General features: G+C 33.2%; 1 protein-coding gene across 4 annotated transcripts; it reads right to left on the bottom strand.

Annotated features, from left to right (window-relative positions):
- Positions 1 to 72: 72 nt before the first annotated feature.
- On the bottom strand, positions 73 to 23586 carry LOC143257165 (putative GTP-binding protein 6). 4 transcript variants are annotated; one of them, XR_013031724.1, is made up of 10 exons: positions 23438 to 23586; positions 22007 to 22706; positions 12308 to 12489; positions 9403 to 9492; positions 8597 to 8708; positions 5759 to 5879; positions 4379 to 4587; positions 3581 to 3729; positions 3111 to 3264; positions 73 to 361 (listed from the first exon to the last, which is right to left on the bottom strand). XR_013031724.1 is itself a non-coding variant. In XM_076515492.1 (10 exons), exons 2-10 carry the CDS (start codon positions 22673 to 22675, stop codon positions 220 to 222), a joined length of 1833 nt encoding a protein of 610 aa, XP_076371607.1. In that variant the 5' UTR covers positions 22676 to 22706; positions 23438 to 23586; the 3' UTR covers positions 73 to 219. The 4 variants fall into 4 exon arrangements, 3 of the variants coding, with proteins under 3 accessions (XP_076371607.1, XP_076371608.1, XP_076371609.1); XM_076515492.1 differs by having other exon boundaries at positions 3111 to 3269; XM_076515493.1 differs by having other exon boundaries at positions 3111 to 3269; positions 23420 to 23531.
- Positions 23587 to 24351: the final 765 nt, after the last annotated feature.

Here is a 24351-nt window from a genome sequence, read left to right as displayed (position 1 = left end):
TTTAATATTTGCTTTTGTGTTTTTGTTTGTTTTTGGAAATGTTTGAAACAAAAGTTAATACACATATTCTCTGAAGTAACAGCTGGTCTATGTTTATTAAAATATTATTTGCATACAGCATAATAAAATATTTACATTACAAAATGCACAGGTTCTCAAAATATTTTTCTACAAATAATGAAAATAAAAAACAGCAAAAGAAGAACATTAGTATTTAATTCAGTTTTCATAAACTAAATCACCAAAATGATGTTTAAATTTTGCAAGCTTTCCTTCTGAGATGACCACTTCTAATATAAGAAAACTAGGATCTGTGCTATCAGCTACAGCACTTTTAATTCCAGCTTCTTTATACAACCAACTGTAAGAAAAACAAGACATGTATAACAAAAAATAATGGGTTATTATTAACATAAATTTCCCACACATATATAAAAACAAACAGCAGTACATTCTTGATGACAAGAAACCCAGTGTAAGTAAAAATGTATCTCAGAACAGCTGGTATGGGTATTAACACTTTTATTGATAAGCAGAGAACAACATTTCAACTTTCCTAGGACATCTTCAGGTTAACAAAGAGAATTTGGAACTGACTGTTGCTGAACACATCTTAGGGACAAGAATATAAACAGGTATGAGATTATAGGGGATGTTACAGTTGGATGTTAGGATATTAATTAGTATAGGTATAAAGGTGTTCCTTTATATTGTTTTAATTTTGGTTTTAGTTGTTGTATAAGTAGGGCTTCTTTGATTTTGCATTTGTTTATATTTGTTTCCCTACTTAGTATCTGGGAGTTTTCTATGGTTATGTTGCATTTATTTGACTTGCAGTGTTCAAAAACAATCATTCGTAAACTCTTCTTGTTAATCTGAAGATGATCTAGGTAGGTTGAAACGTTGTTCTCTGCTTATCAATAAAAGTGTTAACACCCATACCAGTTGTTCTGAAATACATACAGAAGTACAGTTTCTCTTGTTGATTATAGGTATCTTTTGTGATGGCTTGTAACTGAATATATACTCATGGCAGGCACTGTTTGATGGTAAACTATGCATGAATGCCTCGTGAAGAAAGTATAGTAAATTGAAAATCTTGCTTTACAAATCTATTGATAATCTTTGAAAAAGCCACTGGTTATGTAGATGAAGGTAAGAGTGTCAATTTGGTGTATCTCGATCTTATAAAAGCATTTGACAAGGTGCTACATAAAAGGCTTGTAAAGAAACTTATCTCTACATGTTTTTGGGATAAGTGAACCAATTGGATAGAAGAGAACAGAAGGTAGTTACAAGAAGTTCAGTCAAACTGGATTAATGTTAGAAGTGGGGTACCTCAGGGCTCAGTCTTTAGACCTTTGTTCTTTTTTATTTACATTAATGATACAGAAGAAGGAATGGTCAATAAATTACTTACATTTGCAGATATTAAGATCTTGGCTATTGCTACCTGTGAAGAGGATGTTCCTGATTTACAAAAGGATTTAGATCACTTAGTGAGTTGGACAAATGAATGACAGATGGATTTTAATTATAATAAATGTGAGAAAATGCATGCAGGTTATCACAATTTAAATTATAGGTAGAATTTGGATGGGAATAACCTTAACAATTTCATGAAAAAAATGGATCTTGATGTAATGGTTGATCGATATCTAAAGCTATCCAAGCAGTGTGCTGTTGCTAGTGGTAAGGCAAACAGAATTTTAAGTTGTATCTACAAAAATATTGAATATGTGTCTGAAGAGATTATACTTTTATTGTACAAGTTACTAGTTAGGCACATTTGGAATGCTGTGTTCAGTCTTGGGCTCCTTAAAATAGGTTCATGGGGAATTACTTAGATGATACCTGGGATAGATGGATTGTCACGAGAGGCTGTAATCTCTCAAATTGTTTACTCTTGAATAAAGAAAAGTTAGAGGGTAGCTGAACATTAAGATTTTAACGTTGATGCATCAGTTTTTTTTTTTCATATTTAATGATAAGAATGGTAAGATAAGGATTGGTTTTAAGGTTTTTTTAATAGTTTTAGTTTAGTTTAGAGGATAGGACAGCCTAGGTGAATAAATAACTTCTTTGTTCTTAGACATTATGTTATGTTTATTAGTTGTCATCTAATTATGTAACAATATTTATACAGTTTCCCTTTGAAGACAATTTTTACATGAAACCAGAATTAGATTGTTTTAGATGCTTGCACAGTTCTATTTAACAGTTACATTAACTAGCCATCTCTAATTTTGAACTGATGGTCAACATTATCCACTGCTAACTTTTAGGCTACTCATCTAACTGAATAGTGGAATTTGACTATTACCCTTATATCACTCCCATGGACCCAAAGCATTGGGCATAATGTTTCTCTTACAGTAACAGCATGCAAATGATGCACTTGAAAATCCATAGTTTAGCTTGTTAACCACTTTGTTTGTTTGTGAACACATCTAATTTCTAAAATTCTTAACACAAAGTTTTGTTTTTCTTGATAACAATCAATCTTACCACAGTTGAACAATCTATTCATCATTTCCAACAAAATTTTCTTCACAAAAATACTAACAAAATATCTTTTAATTATTTGCTTTTTATGTTTACTAAATTAGAGAACTTTATTTTGGTTTTGCCTTATGCAGTTACCAATGTTTCAGAAATGGCATACGTGAATATTCAATGACTTGTTACCGAGATTATAGTTGATTTATATTAGACAAATAAAGGTGGTTACTCAAATTACTACTAAATCATTATTTATTGAAATTTTAGGCTACAATGGGAACACAAAAACCTGTACTGTTTTCCAAACTTTTAAAAAAAAAATCACATTACTGATGGAATGTGTTCCGTTTCTGGAACATTTCATAAATCACTTTACTGATGGAATTTGTTCTGTTTGTGGAATATGTAGTTCATCACTTTAATGAAGTTGAGAGTTCTGTATGTGAAACTTTATAAATCACCTTGTTTGACTGAAAGTACTCTGATAACAGCTTCTTCTCTTAACCAATCAATATTATACTAAATGTTAAGATATTTGTGAGAAGTAATAAAAGGTATCAAATTTACAATACAGACTTGTTTGCACATTATCAAAACTAAAACTGTACCTTGTTTCAATGCCTCCCATAGGGATTCGAAGTTTACAAAAGAAGAGACCTGTATTCTGGAGTAGTTTCTGTTGCACTTCCCTCACTAGACATTTCATTCCTTTTCCATTCTTCATTGATACCAAATGCAAGCCATGATCAATAGGAGGCACATCTGTTCTAATAGTAAAGACAGGATTACAAGAAATTATTTGATAAAATGATATAACAAGTGTGATACAAAAGGCTATAAAACATTCATTACCTATTGAACAAAAACCTTTAAACTATAACCAGTTGAAGAAAGCAATTTGTTCCCTATGTAGGACTGTATTAGGTCCACTTTTTACCTTATGTATGACAGTATTAGGCCAACTTTGTTCCCTACTTACGACTGTATTAAGTCAACTTTGTTCCCTACTTACGACTGTATGAGGTCAACTTTGTTCCCTACTTACGACTGTATTAGGTCAACTTTGTTCCATACTTACGACTGTATGAGGTCAACTTTATTTCCTACTTCCACCATGGTTTCAAAAAGCATAGGAGGAAGGTGCAAACTTTGTAAAGTCTCCTTCACAACGTCATTTTGTGCTTTAGTGTCAGGGTGACTGATGTCTCGAACATGAATGATCAAATTCTAAAGGAAAGAGACATTTATTCCAATGTTCTTTAAACATTTAGATATTTAAATAAGTTTAATGAAAAGAATCAACTTTATATTTAAAGTTCACTTCACTACATGATGTACCCACAAGTGAGATATAAAATGAAACTGTAATCTAACCAACCCTATAGTCAGCATAACGTAACCCAACAAATTATATACTAATCACACTGTAATCTAACCAACCATATAGTCAGCAAAGTGTAAACTAACCAATTATATTGCCAGCAAAATGTAATCTAACCAATCATATAGTTAGTACACTGTAGTCTAAAACTTCATATTTATTATCTATAAAATACTTAATGAAAATATTCAAGTTGTGTCTGTTAGGCCATACTTTTTACTACATTTAAAGTTAACAGTGGTATATGCGAGATCCTAATTTATACTGTAAATGTATACATAAACATCAAAATTTAAGAAATCACAAGGCTCTCAATTTAAGTAGAGAGTTACAAACACAGCTGACTACTCATATATTCACATGCATCTTGAATGCTTATAACAAATACATATAACTACTTATTTATAACATTACCTAATCCACAACAAAGGGTACATCTAGATACTTTATAGCTTACACACAATGATATATAAATAATAAAAGGTATTCACTTACAGATATGGTCACATCTTCTAGAGTTGCTGCAAAAGCTTCAACAAGACCAGTTGGTATATCTGAAATAAATCCCACTGTGTCCATAAACAACACTTTCTGACCACATGGTAAGAATCCTGCATGTGCTGTGATGTCAAGAGTAGCAAACATTTGATCTTTGGGTTCTAGAGTCTCATCACCACTCAATGCTTTGATTAAAGATGTCTTACCTAAAAATGTTAAGATTTATGTCAGCACCAGTTGAAGAACAGTTATGGACTTGGTGGTTCTTTAGATATTTTATCTACAAGAAACACAAAACTAAGTACAAAGTTTTGCCACTGGGACTATACTTTAAACTTACCAAATAAAAGTGAGCTTAGTAAGCCTAACCATACCAAAATGAAACTAGTAAACTTAATTATAAAAGTTGTCATGTCAAACTGAACTATACTTGGAAAGTTGTAAAAACTAATATGAGTCTAGTAAAATTGAAATTTACTTAGTTATCAAAACCAAATTTAACTCAAAAAAATTGAAATTTACTTTTAAAGTTGCCAAAATTGAACCTACTAGTAAAAACTGAACCATACCTGGAAAATCACAAAATCAAAATGAACTTAGTAAAATTGGAATTTACTTGAAAAGTTGCTAACACAAACTGAACAATACTTAGAAATTTACCAATATCAAAGTGAATCTAGTCAAACTGAACTTTACTCAGAAAGTTACCAACACCAAAGGAAACTTGAGTACAAAGTTACACAATGGGCTATTTGCACTATGCTAATTATGATTTTTGAAATTCAATCTTTAACATTATAATGACAGACTTGCTGCATAGCCATTGAGGGAGAAGAGTACATTTGATAAATAATGACAACATTCAATGTGGGCAGACATTTTAATCCTGACATACCTGTGCTAAATCATTGTTCATTGTATGTGCCAATTTTACTCTAAAATGCCGATAATAAGCCAATGATCATGTGAGTGACCCTTATTTCATAATATGCTACAACTAAGTTAAGATCGCTGTTTTATAAACACTGTTTAATATTTAATACTATACAAAAATAAATATTTTTTAAAACTGCTTGACTTATTAACTTAAATGCTTTGACACTTATAGAAGAGTCCAGTTCAATCTATCGAGTGATTGGTCTAACACATACTCTGTAATAAACGTGTTTTGTGTGGGACTTGAACCCTTGAATAACATCAGAATACTTATTTCTATGGAGTACAAAAAGACTTCAATACCTAAACAGATGGTATCCCATCATGTAGTTCATATATCAATAAATGACAACATTACACAAAATACTACAGTAGAATTCATCTTCTACATAAACAGAGTCTAAACTACTTTTAATTCCACAATCTTATCACTACAAGTACCTGCATTTGTGTACCCCACCACCGCTATAATGGGAATCTGTTTTTGAAGACGATTTTTTCTTCGAAGCTGTCTCTGTTTACGGACTTTGGTAAGAGCATTTTTTATCTTCATTTCTTGCTCCTGTAAAACTGATGTAAAGAATCAGCCAATCTGACACTAATGCTTTGTAAATAAAATATATTTTTTATCACTGTCTACAATTAAAACAGTCATTTGGTACACACAATCTGTAATATATCTTAATTCTTGTGTCTCTCCTTGTGTGAACATTCATAAGTGTCATTTATTAAACATGGAATAAAAAAAATAATTTGGTTTCAGGAAATGCAATATACATTATGTTTTAGTTCCTCAGGCTTCCTTCCTACCTACTTACTAAAAAGTTTTACAAGTGGAGATAAAGTAAAACATTACCATGTTGGGACTCAAAAAACATTTCTTTACTGGCAACAGTATACAAACTCATAAGTAAATAAATATTAGTAAAAATACAATGTAACTTTATAGTGGTTTCATACCCAAGACATGTTACTTAACTACAGGGCTTGACCTTAACTAATGGAGGCACCAGATAATGGCTGTTACTTGTTTTATTTTAGGTACTGGATTTAGGAAGACACTGGTATATCTGTGCAATAAGTGCCTAAAATAACAAACTCGACATTAGCCCACACTGAAAGCCACTCCATATTACAAAAGAAATCTTATGATTAATTGTTAATATTTAAACTATTAGAAGCCAATACACCTAACGCTTTTGTATGTGTGTTTTCTAATAGCAAAGCCACATTGGGATATTTGCTGATTCCACCAAGGGGAATCTAACCCCTGATTTTAGCATTGTAAATTCGTGGACTTATTGCTGTACCAGCAGGGGATTAACTTATGTCAACTGTGGACAACTTGAAAGGAATTCATACAAACACACACAGTTTATATAATTTCTATTTTATTACCACCTTCAATGAATGAACATTCCTAACCATGCTGTAAGCAAAAGTAGATACTGTTAGTCTAGACAACTGATGCAGGTGTTGATTGTTTTGACTGATGTCATGAGTCTCGACAACTGGTGCAGGTGTTGACTAATGTTGTGAATCTAGACAACTGATGTACGTGTTGACTGTCTTGACAATCAATCAAATGTACTAATGCTGTTGTCTTTCATCCTTTCCTGATACTTAACCTTGGCACACCATTCAGTTCAAATAGAGGTCCAAGGACCGACATGGCACCAGGAAATGAAACTGTCATGTTAACCACAGTAACTGATCAGTGGAGTACAAAAAAAAAAAATCACAAGTGTACTGACACGCAGTAGAAACATCTACAAATCTACCTTTTTGAGAAAGTGTACTAACAAATATGTTCTGGTGCCTTCTTAGTTCCATCAGTAAACTGTAACATTACCCTGTTATTGGCTATTATTGGTTTTTGTTAGCAATAATTTTGAGCTTTGACTTTGTGTTGGATGGCATGACACTACCATTAGTAAAGCAAAAAAGGCTAATGTTTATAAATATAATAAAGTAATGAATAAGAAATCACATTATAAAGAGTAAAAATATGGATATTCTAATAAAATTAATAAGAAAGAAAAACGATTTATAAAAACTGTGAGCAATGTCTAATAAAACCAACATAACTTAGTAGTAGTCCTGGTCACTACAGAACAGAGAGCTGGGACCAGTAAATAACATTCAATTCTCAGAATGTATAAGAGACAACTATACATGATCACAATAACATTAAGACTTAAAGAAGTAACTGGAAGAAAATACTGCATTTAATGTATCTGTTAGGTCTAAAGGGTCAACACTTTTACATATCACTACAACGAGTGTACCAAGCTATATGCCATTGTGACATTCATACCAACTTTGGGATGCTAAGTGTTAAGCCAAGCTGAACAGCTTGACACCAAAAATAATTTTCCAAATATGTGGCAAAGAAATATATAAACAGGTCCAAAATGCTGTTTTTACAAACTTCTAATATAAAGCATAATATGGAGAAATTAAGAGAACTAATGTGTTAAAAGGTAACAGAGTTAAATGTAATATTTTTTATATTTGTTGACAATGAAAATAAGATTCTTTCTCTACTGAAATATTTTTGTTTGTATAAGTAAAATTAATAAAATCCACCAGGAAGTGAGATGGTGAATTTATAAATACATACAATGAAAAAAATGTTTGTAATGTATTCAATACACAAGTTTCCATATTTCATTTTATTTGTTTTAAATTAACCAGATGCATTGATTTACAACAGGGTTGAGTTCTTGAACAATGTAATGTACAACAAAGAAATATAAATAAATACTTTATCCATTATTTTGAAGGTAACCAAAATTTTTGGTCGCACTAACATAACATTTTTTTCCACTATAACGTATGAAAAATACTATTACAGTCAACATAAATCTGAAATAATATGACATTTTCATTAATAAAATTCAAAACGTGGTGTGTTATACTCACCTGTAAGTGGTTCTTGCTTGTAAAGGTGACAATTTTAATTACATACTAGTAAAAGGTAGCTTCGTAATGAAAGTTATTTCAATAAAACAGAGAACAACAGCTTTTTGGCTATTAGAATTTCATAGCTGTGAAAAACTGTTTTGTAACAAAATTTTCTTACAACTATTACAGGAATACTTGTTATGGTAAAAAATATGAATGCAAATTGAGAAACATGTCCCTAAAAGTTAATTATTGGAGTAAAAAGAATGTAAGCTGAACATTTGTGTTAATTGAGGGTTATTTGTATTACTATTATTTTTTAGTTCTGCTGAATCACTTGTTTCTACCTTAGATATTCTTAGAAATACTCACGTTCAACATTCGTTTTCTGATTTCAAAGTAACTTTCCCCAGCACCCCCTATATATTGCATTGCTCCACTTTCACGATCCTTTCCCTTCTCTTTCAATTCAAATAGCCTTGACCTGAACAGCACACAGATATAACTCATTTAGTGAGTTAAGAGACAAATTAGAAATATCCATAATTTCAACTTTATTATGTTTGGTTAAGAGCTGCACTATCAGTATCCCATTACTACAAGTTTACTGGATTATAAGCTGATTTATTGTTTCCTGTAACTAAGTTTATTGGGTTATAAGTTGAATTATCAGTATATTATTACCACATGTTCATTGGGTTATAAAAGCTGAATTATCAGTATCCCATTACTGTAGTTTATTGGGTTATCAGCTGAATTATCAGTATCCAATGACTTCAAACTTCTGTTTTCATAATACAACTCAAGGTTTATTTGAGAGAGAGGAGGCAGCATGTAATAAGTAATCAAACAAACCAATGTGACAAGTTAGCATTAAATGAAGAAATGTGCTTTCTTATAATCTGTATTTTAAAATAACTTTCTTAAACGTGAACTCATCAAAGACAGCTATAAAAGGCAAAGACACCTAATTTGCCTTCTATACAGATGTCTTTTAATTAGCTATTTGTAAAATAATTTTTGGCTTTAACTTCTCAAAGCTTCACATCTGAGACCTAGAGAAAGAAATTTTTTAATCTACCTCCCTACATGAAGTCACAGTTCAGCACTTGCTTCACAAATTCACTGAATTTAAAATTATCAACAGCAGTTGTTTGAAGTAAAATATGAAAATGTACCTCAAAAGTGGGACTTCTGCCAGTGAGACCTGCAGTTTTGCTTCTTTTGTGGAAGCATGATTTCGAAAAATTTGTAGAACAATGTCATACCTGAAACAGGTGGGAAAAAATTACTAGCCTTGACAAGAAAGCAAACACTTCACATATACTATTTGTGTATTAATATATTATAAACTAGTCATGTATGTTACTATATCAGATATTTTCCTATTATAGAAACTGCCTTATATATGGATACTATTAAAAGCCTTCTAAAAGTGGTATAGCATAATAACAGAAAACTTATAAATAGTGTAGCTATACCTCAAATAAATGCTTTTGTTTGGAGATTATAGTTGGCAAATTTTTAACATTTGGAAAACACCACTTCTGTTTTGACTTTAAACATAGGAACTGTAGCATAGCATACTTATAAAAACTTTGATTTCTTGTGTGAACCTACATCTTGAGTCTGACAGAATACAAAGAATTCTTTATTCCATTTGTATTTTTTATCTTAAATTGACTGTTGAATCTCATTGTTTTCGAGCATCAGAGGTGAAGGTGCTGTTGTGAAATAATCAGTTCAGAAGGTCACTTTCTTTCTCATGTACATTTCCAGTTTGTCCCTGTTTAGAAAATAGTTATATTAAAGTTTTATATTCTTGTCCAAATACTTCATTTACTGTTTGAAATTTTTCATATTTTCTGTAACATTTTCTACATTATATTTCCCTGTAACACATCCACACTTTAAAAGTTAAGTTTATGACAAACATTTTAAGTTTTCTGTGTTAAATATTTTATACTTTGTTTAAACGAACATAAATTTAAAATAATTATCATTCCAGTTTAGTAGTAAGTTCATTATATGATATATGAATAAACATCACTCCTTCTCTGGTGGTAAGGTTCATTATATGATGTATGAATGAACATCACTCCTTCTCTGGTGGTAGGTTCATTATATGATGTATGAATGAACATCACTCCTTCCCTAGTGGTATATTCATTATATGATGTATGAATGAACATCACTCCTTCTCTGGTGGTAGGTTCATTATATGATGTATGAATGAACATCACTCCTTCCCTAGTGGTATGTTCATTATATGATGTATGAATGAACATCACTCCTTGCCTAATGGTAGGTTCATTATAATGATGTATGAATGAACATCACTCCTTCCCTAATGGTAGGTTCATTATATGATGTCTGAATAAACATCACTCCTTCCCTAATGGTAGGTTCATTATATGATGTCTGAATAAACATCACTCCTTCCCTAATGGTAGGTTCATTATAATGATGTATGAATGAACATCACTCCTTCCCTAGTGGTAGGTTCATTATATGATGTATGAATGAACATCACTCCTTGCCTAATGGTAGGTTCATTATAATGATGTATGAATGAACATCACTCCTTCCCTAATGGTAGGTTCATTATATGATGTCTGAATAAACATCACTCCTTCCCTAATGGTAGGTTCATTATAATGATGTATGAATGAACATCACTCCTTCCCTAATGGTAGGTTCATTATATGATGTATTAATAAACATCACTTCTTCTCCAGTGGTAGGTTAATTATATGATGCCTGAATGAATAAAAAAAAATCACTCCTTCTCTAGTGATAGGTTTGTTATATGATGTTTGAATGAATAAAAATCAGTGTAGTTGGACTTTATTGTTGTAATATTGTCTGCATGTAATTTTTAAAGAAACACTACTACAACTATTGAAAACAGCCACAAGCTGGAAATACAACCACAAAGATGTCCCATAAACTTTCTTTAATTCCAGCCATATACATTTTAAACCATGAATAAATTGTGTATAGACTAGTGGCCGTTCTGGCCATTACAATATCCATCAAGTAGTGAAAAACACTAGACATGCCTTTTGTTTACCTAATATAAGAGGTTTAAAACAATATAACTTTGGTGCTTAACAGTTCATATTTGGAAAGAAAAATGTTCAATTAGAAATGAGTTCTTTCTCATAGTCAAGATTTTAATGAAAGTCCACTACCTTTTACTAATAACTTACTTACAGAAGGCCTGTTTCAGTTTTAAACTAGTCTATATATCCTTGGAACATGTCCAAAAGCCTACTACTAATACTAGTCTCAGTCTGAAGTTTGAAGAAATAGTGCCTGAATTTCATGCTAATGTTGTTGTGTTGTTGCAGTCATGGTGTTATTGTTCTGGTGCCATCATTGTTGCTGCAATCATGGTGTTCTGGAGCTCCAACTTATCAGAAGAGTTGTACAAGAACTTTAGAATCCAATAACCAAAGAGAACACTTCAAAACAGAAGGTCCAGTAAGAATCCTGTGTTAATTGTGAATGTGTAATTTCAGTAAAGAAAAGAAACAATCCATGAATAATGTAAAGGCTGATTCTTTTATTTACTACTCCATGTGCAGTGTACTGGCTTTATTGGTACTGTTTGGGAGAGAGAGAGAATGAAAAAATATAGAGGGGCCTCTCTCACAGTGATGGAATATAAATTATCTTCTTTGTTGTTATAACAACTTTCCTTGTCTTTGATTACTGAGTGAATGTCAGACTTTAACCAAGACAACAGTTAAAGAACACTTATTGTTATTTCTAGCAAGTGCAAAGTGAGTTGTAGATGTCATGAATGTGTTAAGAATTATTCTTAAGATGCAAATTAAGGCCAAAATGGAACATCCCTGTTAAGAAGTAACCATCCTTTTCATTAATACCAAAACAGGAATCTCACAGCATTTTACAAAGTAAGAAGTTATCTCCTAAATATTTGCAGAGTTCATATGATAAATTTCAACAGACCTACTCTGCTTCAAAGCTTCTATCAAAACAAGACAATTTTTGCAGAGTAAACTCATGATTTTAGTATTATAAATTTGCATCTTTTCCTCTGAATCCATTACATACCTATCAAATACAGGAACTCCCAATATTTTCTGCAATTCTGAGTGCTGCAACCCGGACATCAAGTCGATACTCACAAAGACAGCATCAACAGCAGAATGTTGCTTCACGCTACGTCTTAGTTCTTCCAGATTTCCTGAACCAAATATATGCTTCTTATATGGATTGAAAACTGGTAAAACTGACTGTAAAAGATAAATAGATTCTAAGTTACAACAGTGCCATCAGAGTTGAAAATGAATCAGAAGAGAACTACTTGGATGATTCCAGGTTGGGAGGTAACTTAAAATATCATTACATTGAAGAGAAAAAAAGCTTTGTAGGAACTTTAAAGAGGTTTTAAGATTACTAAAAGTTTGTAATCCATGAATCTTGATGACATAACTTCACATATTTTGCATACACATGTTAAAGATAAAAAACTAAACCAAGAGTCCAGTTAAAATAGTTTATTGTCTTAATACTGTAATCACCCTATGGAGTACTTGTGGCTGCAACAGTTGAGTTTATTGGATAAACTGGATTAATATTTTAGATATCAATATTTGATATAAAAATTGAACACCCTTCATGAAATGTCATTCTTGTTCATGAACACAGTGAAATTCACCAACTTTTTATAAGAATAAGATAACTAGGGTGACAGAAAGCCATCTGATTTAGCAAGATTAAATTCCTCATCATATAATACGTGGACAAAAAGTTATCTTGTCCATCAAAGTTGTCCCACCTCTGAGAAAAATTAAAACTTAGACCATTGTTTATTTTTAAGGAAATATGTTCCATTTTAATTTAAACTGTTACAGTTTAAGATGCTAACTTCCATTTTTTCTGACAGCAACTCATTTTAAGTTAATCACCCACTTAAAAAAAACAAAAAATCTTCTTTTTTTCAGAATGCAGTACAAAGAAATCAGACCTTTATTCTATTTATCCTCTTGAAAAATAACATTTTACTTCTTTTCTCAAAAGACAATAAATTAAAAGATCTTAACCTGTCCCCACAAAAAAACCCTCTAATTACCAGAATCATCCGTGTATCCTACTTCCAAATCCTCTAAGAAAAGTTGATGTCCTTCCTTAGATAAGGAGACCCAGAACTACAAATATTCCAAGACCTAATTAGTGATTTTTAAAGATTATTCTCTCCCTTCAACATAAGATCAATGTGTCCATGAATACATTCTGCAATTCTGTTAACTTTATTACCAGCCAGCTGGCAACAGAGCACTGCCTCAAAGGTCTTAGTGATTCATTTACCACTATGATAAGATTCTTTTCTTCCACGCACACTACAGAGTGGGTTCCTGTGTACATTAAACACATTATCATTGTACCTCATGTTGTACCATAAGCTTTCTCAATGTCAAAGAATATGGATATAAGATGTCATTTGAGAAAGGCTTCTCTGATTGATGTTTTAAGTTGAATCAGGTGGTCCACAGTGGAGTCCTGTTGTCAGAACCCACATTGGGTGGGTGAGAGGAGGTTGTTTGATTCAAGGCACCAAACAAGATGAGCATTAACCATGCTGTCTTAGCTCTTACAGAGACAGCTCATAAAAGCAATTGGATTGTAGATTGAAGTAATCTTGGGATCCAATGCTCAGAGAAAGGTAGAACAATAGCTTGGCACCAAGCATCAAGAAAAACAATCAGAATAATAGCAAGAGAAGCAGGAGATAGATGGTGCAGCATTTCATAGTGTACATCATCAGGTCCAACTGATGTACTGCCAGACCGATGAAGGGCCAATTTGAGTTCCACCAGTGTAAAGGGACTATTATAATCATAGAGGCAATCAGCTCGAAAGGGAACAGGTGATCACTCTGCCCATGTCTTGATGGCTAAGAAGGTGGAGGAAGAAAGAGAAGTGCTAGATTCCCGACAATAGCTTTCACCTAGAGTATTGTGATGCTCCGGGTATCAGCTACTTCCTGGCCAACAGAGAGCAAGATCGAGAGGGGGACAGAATTATTTTGCTCACTGACCTTTTGAATCTTGTTCCATATGACTTTGAAACTGGTGGTAGAAGATATGCTGGATGTGAACTTAATCCAAGATTCCTTCTAGCCTTGACATCTTACCCACCCAGTATGTGCATGGGCCTGCTGGAAAGTGATATGGTTCAAGAGTGTGGGATACCTACGTAAAGTATCCCAGGCCCGTTTTTGAGCCTTCCATGCTATGTGGCAGGCAGGATTCCATCACGGATGAGGATATAGTGGGAAACGTCGAGGTTTTAGGAATACGTTGAGCAGCTGCTTAAATAATACAGTCAGTTCCTGCTGCCACGATCATGTTATGCAAGAGTAGTGAAAGAGGGCCAGTTTGCATGATCCAGCTTCCACCGGGGCACGCGTGTTGGGTAGCATCAACCACGGCTAGTATCTCTCCAAGTTATAGGAAAATCATCACTGCCTCATGGATTATTATCCACCCTTCATGAAAAATGGGAGAATAATGAAGAGGGGCAAATTGAGAGATCAATAACAGTAAAGAACTGACTAACTGCATGAAAATAAGTAGAATAACCAGTATTGAAAAGAGAAAGGTTGTGATCAGAGAGCATACATTCTACAGAGCAACACCTCCTTTCAATTTCAGCACTTCCCCAGAGGGGATGATGTCCACTGAAGAACCCCAGGATTAAAAAGGGAGACAGCAACTGTTCAATGAGAGCATCAAGGTCTGATTGATCATATGCTTCTCCAGGCAACAAGTAGAGAGAACAAACAGTGATGATATGACCCAAGAAAACATGGACGGTTGCAGCCTCGAAGGGTGTGTCGAGTGGCAAAAACAGGGTGGGCACATGCTGATCAACCAACAGTGCCACCTATCCATGCACTCGTCCATCACACAACCTGCCATTTCCATAGAAAGAAAATTGGCAGGTTTCAGAAATGTTTCCTGTGAGGAGAGACATGCAGGATGGTAGGAAGAACATAAACCTTGACAGTTCCATTGTATCAAGGTGGCCATTTTTATTTACATGCAGGTGATTTGAGTGGAAAACCCTTCTGTTATGACCACATCTTTTTTCTATACTGTCCTTATTCGAGGGAGGTCTATCAACCTCCATGGATCCAACCCTTGGTTGATTGGGCAGGTATTTGCTGTTATAAAGGGATTCCAGTGACTGAGGACGTGAACAAATGATCATTTTGTATCTTGGGGTGGGAGAAGAAGATGTATCTAAGGAAATACCTGTATCCAGAACCAAAGGAACTGCATATTGGGATTTGTTGGAATGTATGTAAGGGACAGAGATGGATGTTGAAATTGATTCATCAATTTTTTTCACCATGGAGGTCAAAAGACTTTTCATTTGTTTTGAAAACGATTCTTTTGGAGGCATAGAGAGATCTGTCTGAACTCCCACTGTAATTGTGGAATGAAGTGCAGCAGCATACGTCCAAAATGAAGTGGTGGACAGCAACTTTTGAGCCTCAGGGTAAATAATGTTTTGAATCATTTTCAAATGCTGCACCTCGTTTTCTTCTAACCATTTAGAGCAAGAACAAAAGTAGGACAAGTGAGAGCCATTGCAACTGACCCAATGAGGGTCTGTTTCACACTTACAGGCATCGTGATCCTTCCCACCACAACAAGCACACGTTATGGAACCACGACATGACATCTATGAGTGACTGAACCACTGACACTGGAAATATTGGAGAGGGTTTGAAATGTATGGCTGTACCCTGCAATTAAGATCACCTGCCTTGATGGTGGCAGGTGAACATGGTGATGTAAATATCAGAAGGAGTGTCTCTGACAAGGGGATATTCTTCAAATCCATTGCAACAATAACTCCTCATGATCAATTCAAAGTAGTATGAGGTTTAACCTCAATAGGTATATCCCAATTGCCTTTGAATGCAAAAGGAGTTCACTGTGTTGAGATGTGGATTTTTCCACCAATGTCAGCAGAATGAAGCTTCTTTACTGACTCTGGAGAGCCAGCAAGTCCCTTCTGAATGAAAAAGGTAGACATTTGCCCTAAAGATTTGTCTGAAAGTGAATACACTTTAAGAAAGTGAGGTACAACAGGTGGTACAGATAATGAGAATTGCTGCTCAAAATCTTTAAGAAGTGGTCATTTACCTATAGACTGTTTTTACACTATTCTATTAAGATTTTTAATTGGAGTATCCATAATAAAGAGAGGGAAATTTTGGTGCCCACTGACCCCACCCACCATGAAGCCCTGTTAGGGGATGCACTACAACATCAAACACGGACACCTCAGCAACACCAGGGTTTTGTGAGCACTATACCTAAACACCAGCATCAGACACAATGTACACAACACCTGTTGAGAACATTCAACACTGGTATTTGATTGACCCTAGCCCAAGTGGACCAGCCAAATGACTCAAGGGGGGCCACCCCAAGGCCACCTGTCTACAGGAATTCAAGGCCAAAATGGTGTGTTAGGGTTGGACCTCTAAACCACCAGGATTCTCTCCTCCCCTTCACAGGTCGCTACGCATGGCAGACACGTGGGTGGATGTTTAGAGCCCAGAGGAGGTAAACTGGAAGAACAGAACCTTCCCTGGGAGGTCCCCTCACCATGTACAGAAATCCACACCTAGGGGACATAGCATTAGGTTACATGAATTTCATCAGTGGCATTGTATGTTGTGTATCAACATAAGCCATGTACCTAATCTTTCATATAGTACATTATCAAAGGTTTTTGTAATCTCAGCATCACCAAGTCAACTAACCTTTTCCATCTTCCAGGTTAATTAAGATCTAGAAAGAGAAGTTAACATGTTAGTTACAGAAGATTTTGATGTAGTTATATTTTATTAATTAATTTTAAAAAATATCTTTCGTACACTCACTCCCTGTATACAAGAATAACTGGCCAAACATTTCTTGGGCAAATTTTGTTAACCTCTTTAGAAATATCAGTAACATCAACAACCCTTCAATCTGCTTACTGCCCAAAAACAAAGACTTACGGGTCATTCCATGTCAAATCATCCAGATTTTGGAAAATTTTCCAGGTGACCCTCTCAGAATGCCTTGAAAAAATTCGCATGTGCTCATCTACCCATAAATTAAAAAGTGCCTAAGATTAGCTCAATATCTCTAATAGTTTCTGATTTACAGCTGTGTAAAATTTAGTTAATTTTTTTATTTTTATTTTTGGCAAATCCATTTTCAGGCAACTTTGGCTGCTTCAAGCTGGAAGAGGCTGAAATTTGATACACTAACTGAATTAATCTCACAGAACTCAAAAATGGTCTCAAACCAAGTTTATCTCTTAGGATTTTCATAGTGAGGCAGTAAAAGCACCTGAAAACCCAAAATCGTAAAAAAATATTGGTTTATGTAATAAACGATAGCTCTAAGACTTAATATGACACAAAGCTGAATGTTTCTTTTCTAATTTCCTATAACATATCAATTGATAAATCAGCATTTGTTGTAATTAAAAGTCTGTTAGATCTTCTGTAAAAAAACTAGTTGCATGCAACTTTTTATGATTTAGCTAAAAATAGCCCTACTTAAGGCCACAGTTTGACCATGTCACCAGTTATTCAGCCTTTTCAGATTTTTACCATATATTCTTACATCTCTGAACATGATCTTAAAAAAAAATCAGGATGGTGTTCAACCTACTTTTTGAGTTATAATTTTTTAAAGTATCCTCTGACCACACATTTTTTATTTTAAAAAGGTGTGTTACTGTGTGCAAATATATCCATACAATTTTGAAAAATACCTGTTAGAATTTTATGAATCCCACTGAAATATTCTAACCAGCCTTTCACAATGCTAAATAATGAAGTTGTAAGAAACAAGAAAGAATTAATTCATTTCTGAAAAGTTTATTGGCATAACTATTTAGATCACATGGCAATGCAAATATATTGTGTATGCATTAGTTATGCAGATATAGCTGAGTTTAAGATTCATAATATATTAAATACAAAGGTAAATCAGACACAAAAAGTACAGTGCTACAACAGGGGATAACTGAGAAACATTATAGTTACACCAAACTGCAATAATTTTGAAAATGAAATGTTTCAAAAAACTGCTTTGGTGTTAAATTAGCCTTAACAACATTAAATAAACATTGCTGTGTTCAGACAGCTTGAATAAATTTCTGACATTCAAGTCTGATTATGTTGAGATCACTTTGACTTAGAACATATGGGCGAGCACTACTGCCTTGCACGGTAGGTGCACTTATCAGACAAAGAATATGTTGGAAAGGAATCCAGCTTTCATCTTTACATGACCTTGCAGGCCATGAGAACAGTTCGTTTCTTGATTTCTTCATAAATGACACCAGCACATCGGAATGTTCATCTGATCCATCTTTTATGTTTCCCACACACCATTCATGCCACATATTTCCCTGGCTGATAATTGTCATTGCTATCATTAGACCCTATTTGAGCTGCTGCAGCATCACTTTCACTGCTACTACCAACAGTTACAACTGTGTACACATCATCATCTGATAGCCTTCTCATATACAATTTGTTAGTAGAATAAAGCTATGATGTGACCTAATACCTACCACAGTTTTGCATTTTTCACAGAGCTCAAGTAGATCAAACTTTACACAATTCTGCAAGACTAATTCCTGATTAACAAGAAAGAATGTCCTGAATGTGGTCCTTTGCCCAATGGTACATATCAGAGACACTTAAAATTTGATAATTTATTATTTTTCACAACCTTGAATTTTTTGTAGATCATATTCAGAGATGTAAGAATATATGGTAAAAATCTGAAAAGGCTGAATAACTGGTGACATGATCAAACTGTGGCCTGAAATAGGGCTATTTTTAGCTAAATCATAAAAAGTTGCATGCAACAATTTTTTTACAGTCTAATAGACTTTTAATTACAACAATTGCTGATTTATCAAGTGATATGTTATAGGAAATTTGTAAACAAAATTCAGCTTTGTATCACATTAAGTCTTACAGCTATGGCTTATTAAATAAACCAATGTTTTTTACGATTTCGGGTTTTCAGGTGATTTTACAGCCTCACTATGAAAATCCGAAGAGAGATAAACTTGGTTTGAGACCATTTTTGAATTCTGTGAAATTATTTCAGTCGGTGTAGCAAATTTCAGCCTTCTACCACCATTACTCTTGCAGGTTTAAGCAGCCAAAGTTGCCCGAAAATGAATCCCCCCCAAAATAATTAAATTTTACACGGCTGTAAATCAGAAACTATTAGAGATATTGATATAATCTTTGGCTATTTTTCATTATATGAGTAGATGAGCAATGTGAATTTTTCAAGGCATTCTGGGGAGGTCACCTGCAGCCCCTGGATGATTTGACATGGAATGACCCTTACATACCAAACTTTGACCTTCCTTACAGTTCTAGGATAAACATTGTTAGGTCATCTCTGACCTCAAAACATCCTGATGTTTTTACTAACAGGATCATGAATGTTTTTAACATTCTGCCATGTAAAAACAGAAAAGTATAGAACTTTTAGCTAAACCAATCAGATAGTATCACCCAGACATATGATTGATCAATAATGATAAGTACACCCAAATGATGCATTTTATTGGCTGATGCACTCTGCTCAGTACTCACCCACACTGTAAGGTCTTTTTGATCATTCAACAGAATGGAAATAAGGTTTTAAATTTAGAAATTCTTACTTTAGTTGCATGTTTCACATACACTTGTTTTTAACCAAAAAACATTGGTTGTATTTTTTAGTAAATTTTGTTATCAGCTACACATAAGCAAAATCCTTTGTTCCATAAGCATATGAGTACTTGAACTTTTAAATATTTTACCCCTGAACTCCCTTTAGTATTAATATACTTAGAAAAATCCTTAATGTTCAGGTAATGATATTTAATCACAATAAACATAAGGTAATTCATGTGTAATACATATGGAAATCAACTCACCAGCATGTCTGAAGTAAAGAATCTTAAAACAATGGATAAGTCACTCAAGCCATTGAAGCAATGCTCTGTTACTTATATAAAGCTAACAGAACTTCAGTGGGTGTTTATAATAAGTCAAATAAAATAACAAATCTCTGACTAGGCCTCACTTGGAATACTGTGTACAGTTCTGGTCTCTCTATTACAGAAGATTCAGAGAAGAGCCAGTACAACGATTCCAGCAACACAAGTGTTATGGATATATTTTTAATTTGTACAATATTGAAAACTGACAGTTAAAAGGTGGTATTACTACAATTTACAAGATCATCATGGAATAAAAGTACAAAGGCCTTCGATTTCTTTTTTGCCATATTTACAAAATATGTTAACATGAGGGTCCATTTAAAACATATTTTTCTAACAGGGTGACTGATCTGTAAAATGATTTGCCATTGGTATTGAAATTCAAGAGGAAAATTAATGATTTCCAGTAAAGAGTAGGCCTACATTTTTAATTTTACCAAGAGTTGATTTTTTAAGGTCAGCTATGCAGAACAAAGCTCATTCTTGTTGTGTGTCAATTATATTAACATTGTCATTGCAATGTTTGTCATAAGCCATTTCTGATTATTGATTCAATTATTTCCTTCAGTTTTGTGTATCTGACAATTTCAGCATCTTAATGGTCACCTTCTTCATGTAACAGGAGTTTAAATGAACTTATATTAATGAATTAAACAAGAACTGTAGATTAGAATTCTGTAGTGTAGACTGGTTACCCTAACAGATAAACTAACAATAATTTCAATAGTGAAGACAAGTTACCCCTGTGGAGATACAGACAGATGCAAGTTGATTCACTGGAAAGGATGTACAATGGCAGCCATTTTAAGTATTTTGTATGAGGAAAAGGTTTAACTAATAACACGTTTAAATTATGATATAGAAATCTAAAACTGGTTTTATTTAGCTTTGAAACTTTTATTTTTAATTTTCTATATTTAAAAGTTTGTAATAATGGCTTGAATATTTTGCATTAAAGACCCAAATCTAGAGTTTCTGCTATTTCTGTGTAAACTTGTGAAATATGACATCATGGCATGGCCAATACTAGGAATATTTATTTCTATTAAATTTAATTAAAGAACAGAATAGGTCCTGTAGGTTTATCGTCGTAAAATAAAATAAAAAAAACTTGAGTCTCTTATCATTTAATTATTTATAAATTCTCTTAAATTTACTATATTCACTGCATTTACCACATCTGATGACAACCCAATCCAAAGACCAATAACCTTGTTATAAAAATAAAACTATCTTAGCTGAAGTTCACTTTTACTCTCATAAAATTTATACTTGTGTTCCCTAGCCCAACAATTCCAACTGTTAAATATGAAACAAAAAGATGCATCAACACTACTGATTCCTTCTATAATCTTAAACACTCCAGTTATATCCCTCGTAACTCTTTATTCTTCAAGAAAAAAACAATTTCAGAAATCCTGACTCATCCATGTCAGTAGCCCCCCTTGAAACCTTCCCAAGAATTCAATGTCTTTCTTAAAGAGCCCAAGACTATATCCAAATATGGCCTAATCAGTAAATAATATATTTAGACTTGTATTTAATATTTCTGAAGATACAACTTAAAATTCTATTTCTTCTACCACTGACAACAATATACTGTTTAGATGGCATTAGAGAGGTAAACAATCATCAAAATTATTGTTTGATATGTCTGTATCTAGATGAAAGAATGGTCTAAGGTTAATAATGTTTAGAAATGTGTACTAGCACCTTTTTGACAACTTTCCATCCAGGAAGCGTGTGAACTAAACCTACTGCTTCATCCAGCTGTAGTTCTGTTGTTGTATTAACTTTCTTTTTAGGACCCCACTTGATGTTTGGTTGAATAACAAAAACATTATAGCCTATACCAGGCACTCTATATTTTCTTCTGGTCAAACTCTCTTCTTCCAATTCTTTCAACAGCTGTTCAACCTGCTCATCTTCATCCTCTCCTTCTTCTTTAATTTCAATATCTTCTTTCTTCCTTTTCTTTTTAAACACAACTGCAGAACAACTGATCTTTCTTGAGGACAGTAGAACAGGACATTTGACAAATCTCAGTAAAGATGATTCTTGCATATGCCAAGGTTTTTTACAGACATGAGTTGGACTTTCTGGCCACTCAACAGAAGTATTCAGAGCATGCATACCTCTACATAACTTTCTTGACTCTTTGTTCTTAAAAACATTCTCCACTAATGTGGCTATCAGACCAGTGAAATTAGATGTGGCATGAAATTTGAATGAAGATACATCAAAACAAAGTTCTGATATTAAAATTTTTACACACAAGAAATTAAAAGAATGAATGTTTTTGGTAAAGCTACAAGTGACATGTCTCACACCTCTTCTTCGAAGCAGTGTGTGTGCAAGTGAAACTACAAGATTGATTTTCATCCCTCAAGACACTCGCTTTACAGATGCATACCTGAAAAATCGATAAACATTTAGTTATGATAAGAATGCAATAACTTTATTCTGTACCTAAACAAGTAACAAATGTCACTAAGTGCAAAAGTTATACATGAGTAAACAATTAAAATGCCCAACACATTCCAATAAAATTATTAAGGTCACACGTATATTTCGTTATTGTTTTTAAGGTTTGGTTTACAAGCTTATATTAGTCTTATAAAATTTTGACACTTCTTTGAAATATTTTACTTCAGTAGCAACATTCTTACCACAAGATTTTAAACCAGTCATACACATTAAAATACCAAATACCTTTTTTAATTTATTTCATCGTATATTACTCAGTCCTAGAAAACAGCTATACTAACTATAAAATTAAACTGACTTCACAAAAAAAATTACTGAGCAAGATGATGCAGAGGCAAAAAAAAAGCCTAATATATCCATTTCAGTCACTTCCTATCCTCATTCCCAACAAAATAATTAATGAAACCTTACTTACTTTCAGTTTAACTAAAAATTTAATTTTTGACTTAACAGTAAAAAGAAATGAATGTCAAAACTCGTAATTCATGTACTTTGAAATATAAAATTAAATCAAATGTCATCTAATTTTTTGTTCCTATTTTCGTTTTTAAACGACTTTTCAATTCCCGACACTAACGTGCTCTTTTCAATATTAGTAACACTATTACAATTTATAATTAATTTTAAATATAGAATTACCTAACTTCTAAAACTTACGAAAGAAATTACTAAGAATACACAACAACGTCTGAAACGCATCCTCTTATCCTCTCGATAGATAACAAACAACGCCCTCTCTTGACCATGTTTGTTGTTTTTTATATTGATTGTTATACGTCACAACTAATAATTAATCTGTTATTACAAATTTTAAGCTCAACCAACAAAAACACATTTAAGTCTAATTTATGGGTTAAAGTTATACGAGTGCTACCTGCAACAGCTGCCCCTAATTTAGCCATAAGAGACTAAAGGAAAGGTAGCTAGTCATTATCACCTTCCGCCAACTTCTGAGCTACTATTTTTTTTTTATCAACGAATAGGTGGATTGACCTTAACTTTAAAACACTCACTCGGTTGAAAGAGCAAGCATGTTTGGTGGGACTGTGATTAGAACCCGTGACTCGCAAATTGAGAGTCAAGCGCTTTAACTACTTTATAATTAAAACAATTGTTATTTAACGACATAATAATTTATCGTAAAAGGTAATTAGAAAATCGTTTAATTACGAACACAAACGCTTCTTGAAGAGAATAAAGTTCAGCTACTAATTTGAGCGCCTCATTGCGTTGATACAGAGAACAATAAACAACATTAAAATTTATACATTAATTAATGGATTAGAAAAGATGCACTATAGCCACCTCACGCTAGTACAGCGGTATGTCTCCTGATTTATAACCCTAAAATCAGGGGTTCGATTCCCCTCGGTTGGCTAAGCAGATAGCCCGATGTGGCTTTTCTCTAAGAAAAGCACATGCAGTATAGCCCCATTCTACACTTTCAATAATACGATATATCTCAAACCTAGAGAAGTTATGAACGCAGTAATAAAGATGAATAAATTTAACAAATTTTATAAATACAATAATGAAGATAAATAATCTGAATACATTGCATCTACTATATT

The sequence above is a fragment of the Tachypleus tridentatus genome, chromosome 7 (genome assembly GCF_004210375.1).
Source record: "Tachypleus tridentatus isolate NWPU-2018 chromosome 7, ASM421037v1, whole genome shotgun sequence".
Taxonomy (NCBI): Eukaryota; Metazoa; Arthropoda; class Merostomata; order Xiphosura; family Limulidae; genus Tachypleus; species Tachypleus tridentatus.
Note: the sequence above shows the minus strand (reverse complement) of the source record. Positions and strands in the feature narration are given on the sequence as shown.